At 57.4% G+C, this 7,900-nt stretch overlaps 1 protein-coding gene across 1 annotated transcript in view; it reads right to left on the bottom strand.

Annotated features, from left to right (window-relative positions):
- Positions 1-286: 286 nt before the first annotated feature.
- ACVR1C (activin A receptor type 1C) overlaps positions 287-7,900 on the bottom strand; it is a 31,009-nt gene continuing 23,395 nt past the window's right edge. Inside the window, exons 3-9 of the mRNA XM_075430612.1 lie at positions 5,916-6,161; positions 4,160-4,390; positions 3,788-3,955; positions 2,521-2,677; positions 2,038-2,162; positions 1,640-1,770; positions 287-1,320 (exon numbers count right to left, since the gene is read on the bottom strand). Of these exons, the coding sequence (XP_075286727.1) occupies positions 1,195-1,320; positions 1,640-1,770; positions 2,038-2,162; positions 2,521-2,677; positions 3,788-3,955; positions 4,160-4,390; positions 5,916-6,161 (1,184 nt within the window). The 3' untranslated portion in view covers positions 287-1,194. The remainder of the gene's footprint in view (positions 1,321-1,639; positions 1,771-2,037; positions 2,163-2,520; positions 2,678-3,787; positions 3,956-4,159; positions 4,391-5,915; positions 6,162-7,900) is intronic.

Here is a 7,900-nt window from a genome sequence, read left to right as displayed (position 1 = left end):
GCAAGGACATCAGCGCTTTGAATGTACCTTTTCACAGGTCCCTAAGCCGCGACAGACGACAGCGAACAGAGTCCAGAGAGCCGGCGCGTTTGAAACCTCCATCTGAAGCGCCCGAAGCCAGGCTGGCAGCAAGCCCACGGACCTCCCGGGGTCGCAGCACCGCTCCCGCACACAGCCTCAGCAGGAGCTCCGCCGGTCCCCAGCGCCGACGCCGCGGCTCCCGGTCGCGCGGGCGTCCCCGCACCCTCCGACGCAGCGAGGCGGGCTGCACGGGACGTCACCGCGGCGAGAAACGGACCTGTCCGCCAGGTTTCAACTGCTTTCCGAGAGTTAATTTTGTTAAAGCTTCCCCCTAGAACATGAAAAGGCACTAAAAAAATGTTACCAACAAGAGATTGGCAAGATGTCTTTTAAAAATATATGTATTTCCTCAGTTTAGGTTGAATTTCTCCCATTCCATCCCTACGTATCTATCGGAAAAGTATTGCTCCTCTCCTTTTTCCTACTAACTGTTAAAAAGAAAAATTGTCCTTTGATCGATACATTCAATGAGCCAATGAACAGAGTGAAGTAACTCCAAATCCTAACTATAATACTGTATATGAAATCAAGACAATAAAAATAAAAGTTCATAAAAAACTGACTAGATGCTTTTGTTCACAATACACATGCCTAGTGGAATTTTCATCTTTATCTGCTTAGATAAATATAGTATTTAAAAATGCATTTTACTGACACTTTCCTTTTCAGATTCCTGCGTAAAAATATGTAAAAAGCTGGACTGAAGGTGGTGTCTTCCTTGGTTTGAGGCTAAAACCTGCGGTTTCTCTTGCGAACAGGCTTTAACCAATACCAGCTCTTTCTAAGATGTTTGGGGTTTGACGAGAACAAATACCCCGACGGGAAAGGAACCGTTACAGTGTCGCGGTGCTCTGAGCCCCGTTCTGCGGTTAGCTTGGTGCCTAGCTCCCTTCAGCCAAGCCAAGCAAGCCGTCGGCTTGCTGTACGCACCATGCGCCGCGAGCCAACAGCTGCCCCGCCGGCGGCCACACACCGAGCCCGAGGTCAGCGCTCCGCTCTGGGCGCTGGAATGCTGAACCGCGTTAGCTGAGGTAGACCAAAAATAAAAGTAGTATCACATGTCAGCAGATGAACAGCAGAATTCCTTCCCCTCTCCTGCTGCCGGGAGCCCGGTCAGGCTTTGGAGTCCTCCTGGACGCAGAGCTGCGAGATGGTCTTCTTGACGCGCAGGGCGGTGAGCCGCGCTGCGCCGTTGGCGTGCCAGCACTCCCGCATGATCCGGCCCATCACCCGCAGCGCCTGCCGAGCAGAGAGCACAGCCACGGGTCAGGAACAGAACCCTCCCCTCCTGCTTTTCGGGCTTTAAGTGCCATACTGGAAGATGAAACACAGCTCTCACACACCAACACAAGAGCAATATCACAAATCCAGACCAACGTTCCGGCCAGTCTGGTGCAAAGGCAGCTTGCTCCGTCCTGATCCGGGAGCCGAGAAAGAGTCGGACATCTGAAACACACCTAAATTCAGGAGGGGCTGGACATGGAGCTCCCTTTGGCCCACTGAAACATTCCATCTTCATTTAAACATGCTTTGTAATAAACTGGAAAACTGCTTTTACCTCACAGCTCTGCCACTGGTTTGGGATGTTTGGCCGGAGCTTCTGCTCACAAACCACCCTCTTCATGTCTTCTATCGAAGGGTCAGAAGGCACAACGTCATAGTAAGGCAGCTGGTACTCCTCAGTGATCCCTAGGAAAGATTGATTGTGGAGGTGACACAAAACCCAACGTAGCTGCTCCAGTATCAACTGTAATTTTCTGGTTTTACAGGCAAGGAGAGAGAACAGAGGAACATTCGGGGCCACCTTGAACAACTGCTCCACAACAGACTTCTGCCACCACACCCTGCCAGGACAACTGCGGGCGCAGGGGCAGGGACACTGATCCGTTGGTCGACTTTGTTTCACTTACGATCAAGGCGGTCTGGACTGCAATAGGAAAAGGCCAGAAACCTCACCTCCGACCGAGCACCTTCGGGCTATCTCCCAGTACACCAGCCCAAGAGAGTAGATGTCCGCGCGCTTGAAGGACTCGAAGATGTTCATGTTCATCACATCATCAAGTATCTCCGGAGCCATGTACCTGTAAAGCACACAAAGGTCACTTTGCTCAAGGGAGCTGGTACCAGAGCCCACGGCTGCACTGCTGCACGTCAGGGCCAGGTGGCAACTGGTCCTACTGGGAACCAGGGGAAGGGGGACGCTCCTTTCGCAGTGATTCCCAGTGAAAGCAAGAGAGTTGGCCTGGGTGATGAATTCAATGCTGCGGCTGCTGCCGACGGCCACACACATCACCGTGACTCCTCACGGCGTGGGGAGCGATGCCCTGGCTACCTAAACCTGGACGGAGGGTCTGGGTCTGTCGCCGACGCTCGGCAGACGCGAAAAGCAGCGAGGGGAGTCACGGGCGGAGGACAGGGCTGAGCGGAGCCATCACCCACCTCCGGGTCCCCACCCTGGGGTTCTGGGGAATGTCGATGGTGTTCAGCACCGAGTCGTGCTTCACCGCCAGGCCCAGGTCCGCGATGGCGCAGCTCTCGTTCCTCTTCACCAGGATGTTCTTAGATTTCAGATCTCGGTGCGCAATTGCTGGCTTGCCTGTTCACAGAGGGAGAAAGTGCCATCAAATTACAGAATCACAGAATCACAGAATAGTAGGGGTTGGAAGGGACCTCCGTGGGTCATCTAGTCCAACCCCCCTGCCGAAGCAGGGTCACCTACAGTAGGCTGCACAGGATCTTGTCCAGGTGGGTCTTGAATATCTCCAGAGAAGGAGACTCCACAACCTCCCTGGGCAGCCTGTTCCAGTGCTCCGTCACCCTCAGAGGGAATTCCATAACAACAGTATGGATTTTAACATAACGAGCAAGGAGGCAAACCCAGTTTTATTCAACATTCATAGAATCACAGAATGGTTTGGGTTGGAAGAGACCTTTAGAGGCCATCCAGTCCAACCCCTCTGCAGCGAGCAGGGACATCTTCAACTCGATCAGGGTGCTCAGAGCCCCGTCCAACCTGGGCTTGGATGTTTCCAGGGACGGGGCATCTCCCACCTCTCTGGACAACCTGGGCCACGGCCTCACCAACCTCATGGTAAAAAATGTCTTTCTTGTATCTAATCTAAATGTCCCCTCTTCCAGCCTAAAGCCATCACCCCTTGTCCCGTCACGCCATGTCCCAGCCCCTCTCCAGCTCTCTCGCAGCCCCTCCAGGCCCTGGCAGCTGCTCTAAGGTCTCCTCGCAGCCTTCTCCTCCCCAGGCTGAGCAGCCCCAGCTCTCCCAGCCCTTCCTCCCAGCAGAGGGGTTCCAGCCCTTGGATCGTTGTTGTGACCCTTGGTTGCTACACCCTGTAGAAACCCACTGAAGTCTATTCTGCACCAAGTAAAGCTCTGCTCAATGCCAGTGAACCTCGAGGGCATTTTTGTTCCAATAGCTGCATTTCAGGAACAAAACACAAAATGTAAAAAAAAATCCCACCCTCGGAACCCACTGAGAAACCCCTCGGCGAGCGCTCCCCTCGCGCGCAGCCGCTCCCCCGGCCCCCCCCCAGGGACGCGGAGGCAGCCGCAGGGTCTCACCCCTCCGCCCTGCTCACACCGCACGGGCAGCGCGACGCCCACGCTGCTTCTCGCGGGGCGACAGCTCGCCGGACGCCTGACCGCGCCGCCCGCCAGCCCCGCGGCCGCGGCGGGGCCGGGAAGCCCTTGCCTTGCGTGCCGACGATCTCCATGTGGAGGTGCGCCAGGCCGCTGGCCGCCGACTGCGCTAGCCGCACCATGCCCGCCGCCGTCACCGCGCCTCTGTTCAGGTAGTCGAACAGGGACCCGTGCTCGTGGTACTCGGAGACCAGCCACAGCTGAGTCCACGTCCCGTTATCTGCCCGGAGGAAGCAAGGTCGTTCAGATCTACGGAACGCGAACCAGCCTGAAGAGCCGTGCGGGTCTGGCGGCCGGCCGGGGCGCAGAGGAGCGCGGCGCTGCCGCCCGCCGGGACCCCGCAAGGCTCAGCGCGCGGCTTCGGGCGGGAGCCGCAGCAGCTCCGAGCAGACACCCCGCATCCCAGGCGCGGCTCCCACCGTACCCTTGTTGTCGGCAGCAATGAAGCCCAGGATGTTTTCGTGTCTCAGCATCACCGTCTGATAAATCTCTGCCTCCCGAAACCAGGACCGCTCGTCTCTGGAGGAGAAGATTTTCACGGCTACGTCTTCCCCGCACCATTTTCCACGCCAGACCTCGCCGAACCGCCCTTTTCCGACGATTTCCTGCAGGACAATCGTCCTCGCGATGGTTCTCTGCACCAGCAGAGGCAGCCCTGGTTCCAAAAGGAGAGACGGGCATTCGTGAAACAGTTCAGCGGTGACCTTCAGACCCCACAGCCGCACGCCCTCCAGCGAGCCGCACTCGTGGCCGTGCTTCCCAGGCGTGCCGAGGGAGAGCTCTGCTGCGAGGCGTGCCGGCGGCACCGCGGCGCACCGGGAGCCTCGCGGGGACGAGCCGGGGGCTCCCGAGGCAACAGGGGCCAACACCAGGGCAAAACCTCAAAGGAATTCAATAAAAAAGCAGCTTAATTTGGTGTGATACGGACTACAGGTTGTTTCGCAGTCAATTAGTTGACCTGTTCCAGCTAAAATTTTCAAAAAGAAAAATAAATTATCACAGCGGTTTCATTTCGTTTTGCTAGACATAAACCCCCACCTCATTTGATTTGATACAGTATTTGTTTGGGGCTTAAAACAAAGAAATTACTTTTTTTTTTTTTTAGGATAACCTTGCTTTTAACAGAGCAAAATAATCAGCAGGAAAATTTATAGTTTGAAGGTCAGCTTATTCAAATTTATTCAAATTTTCCCTCTGGTTTCCTCGACAGAGCCCCCCTACAGCCTCGACTGCCTTCACCGGGGCTGGTGCCGGCTGCCCGTGGGCACCCCCCAAGCCACCCCCGGCAGCGGGGACCGAACCCGCTCCCGGGCTGCGGCGGGAACCGGCGGCCCCGGCGCGCGAGGCTCGTCCTGCCTGCGGGCCAGCCCCGTTCCTGCCGCGGGGTCCCCACGGACAGCTAACGCTGCTCACCCTGCCTGTGAGCAAACACATCCCGAAGGGTACGCAGTCCGTGGAAAATAACGTAAATTAAGTTGAGCACCATTTGTAAATTTCTCACTTATAAACAAAAGCAAGCACGGCTCACATATTCCGATGTAAATAAAAGTTCTGGTTGCAGAAAGCTGGGCCGTCCACCTGCCACCAGCCTGCTGAGCCGGAATTCCTGAATTCCCGCCTTCTTTCTGCATTTCTTGGATTTGACAAGCTCTCGGTAGCAACGGATGCGTCACACCAGACAGGATATCAGACATGGGAAAAATACCAAAAAGGCTGGCGTTCTGCTCGAAACAAGAATTTGGAGTAACGTTATCTTGGCACCGCTATAAAAATTTCAGGAGCGGCATCCCGAGTCAGTCGGTTAAATTTAGTAGCTTTTATTACCAGCGAGGCCACATCAGCCAGCAATGTTTTGCTTCACGCTTGAAACCAGTTTGTGAATGAAGTCTTTTAACTCTTCCATTCAGACAGAGCATCCAACCTTTGTAATTTGACAGAAAATCAGCAAACAAAGCCCTGTAAGGGCTGTAAGCTGTGGCCAAGCCCACGGGCACGAAGCCTCCCTTGCCATAAAACTTGCCACCGGCGCAGGAGCCTCTGGGCTGACACCCCCACCCGCACCCCACGAGCAAGGTGCCGCGCTCGCCTTCGGTTTAAGCATCAAGAAAGTTTGCTCCGAAGGCCGGGAGCGCAGCGCGGCAGCCGCGCCGAGGGCAGGGCGGCGGGCAGCCCCCACGTACCGGAGCCGGAGCCAGAGGTGGTCATGTCGTAGATGAGATCCTTGAGCGTCTTCCCGGAGCTGCCGAGGTTGCACTCGGAGAGCGGCTCCTCCACGCTGGGCTGCTTGGCCCCGCCGCGGGCGCAGCGCCGGCGTCGACAGGCGCACGCTGCCATCGCCGCCGCGAGGGACAGGACGCAGACCGGCACCGCCACCGTCACCGCCAGCACCACGGGTCCCGCGCCGGCCCTGCCCGCAGGCTCTGACGCTTTCGGGAGACACAAGGGAGAGTGGGGCGGAGGGAAACAGACGGTCAGCGGAAGGCTGTGGAGCAACGCCCTGCCAAGGCTTAATGGTGTCCCGCAGTTGTCCTGACTGGGACCAGCACCAACGGGACAGACAATGTTTCCGTAAGTCATGGAAGCTTCCCCCCATCCCGACACCTTTTTTGAGGTACCTCAGGCTCGGTTTGGCCCCGTGACCACAGATGGACAACACCGTCCCGGCCCCACCAGCTGCTCCTTCAGCAACACCCGTGGGGACGGGCGGCAGCGCGCGGCTGGAGGCAGGGGACTGCAGAGCATCCAGAGCATCGCCGCGCCTGCCCCGGGAACAGCCCCGGGGAAGCTGCCGCGACGCGCAGAGCCCCCCGCGCAGGGTGGGACCGCTTGTGGGACAGCTCCTCTGCCACTGAACCCCTGCAGACCCCGCACAGCATCCCAGCCTCCCAGGGTACCACCCAAGGCGGCGAACGCCCGAAGAACGTCGCGTCACACCTTCCCGGCGCCATGACCGGCGGGTGCAGCGCCCTTCCCGCGCTGGAAACCCGGTGTGTGAATTTCTGAGCGCGCTGTCCCTGCTGAAAACAAATCCTCGGGAAAAGCCATTTCCTAGCACTTCAGGCACCCGGGACGATAAAGTTCTAGTGAATGGGGCATTACAGGGGTTTCTAAGTCAGAACACGTGCGGAGCTTGTGTTCATGAGGAAGAACTTCTTCCCTCTGAGGGTGATGGAGCCCTGGCCCAGGCTGCCCAGGGAGGCTGTGGAGTCTCCTTCTCTGGAGATATTCCAGCCCCGCCTGGACAAGGTCCTGTGCAGCCTGCTCTGGGTGACCCTGCTTGGGCAGGGGGTTGGGCTGGGGGACCCACAGAGGGCCCTGCCCACCCCCACCATGCTGGGATTCTGTGAAGCTGCATGTCACAAGGGTCAGGAAACGGGACTGTCCTAGATCATTCTCCATTTTAAAACTACAGGAGTAGAAAAAGCAGCAGCTATAGGAATACATTACTCAGGTATTTACTTGCACATGCACACACACACAAACCTCTTGGTGCCCCCCAAAACTGCAAATAAGCTTAAAAAAAAAAAGAAATCCACAAAACCAAGAACAAAACAATCCAACAACATCCCCACCCCCAAAACAAAGCAAAGCAGAAACATGACCCAAAAACCCCCTCAGCACTCAGAATCACAAGCACCAAACGGCGGAGCTAAGGGTTGCCAAGGACGTACAACTCCTGAACTCCGCACCACGCAACGTCGCCCTTCAGCCCCTCCAGCAGCCCCTCGCCCTCCTCAGGCGAACACCAAGCAACGTGTGCCCTGCAGTCCCAATGTGGGCAGGACCGGAGACTCCACGTCACCGAAGCGCAGGCGGCAGCAGCTCAGCGCTGACGCTCGCTCTCCTCCGGTGAACACTCACAGAGCCCTTCTCCCTGGCCAGGCACGCCATCGTCCCCAGTGCCAGCAGCAAAGGACAGCGAGGGGCCAGCCGGCAGGCTCGGAGGGGGTCCGCGAGCAGAGTCCCACCTCGCAGCTGCCATGGTCCACCGACACGCCCCGGGTTCCTCGCTGGTTTTGACTCCGTCTCCGGGCGGCAGAGGTTTCCCCCGGGGCGGGTGCGAAGCGTGGCAGGTACAGGAGCTTCGGGGGTGCCGCTGGGCACCACGCCTCGCACCGCACAGGACCACTGAAACGGGTTTTTAGCAAAATTCTAAGGGGCTCAT

The sequence above is a fragment of the Opisthocomus hoazin genome, chromosome 9 (assembly GCF_030867145.1).
Source record: "Opisthocomus hoazin isolate bOpiHoa1 chromosome 9, bOpiHoa1.hap1, whole genome shotgun sequence".
Taxonomy (NCBI): domain Eukaryota; kingdom Metazoa; phylum Chordata; class Aves; order Opisthocomiformes; family Opisthocomidae; genus Opisthocomus; species Opisthocomus hoazin.
This window is presented reverse-complemented; position numbering and strand designations above follow the sequence as displayed.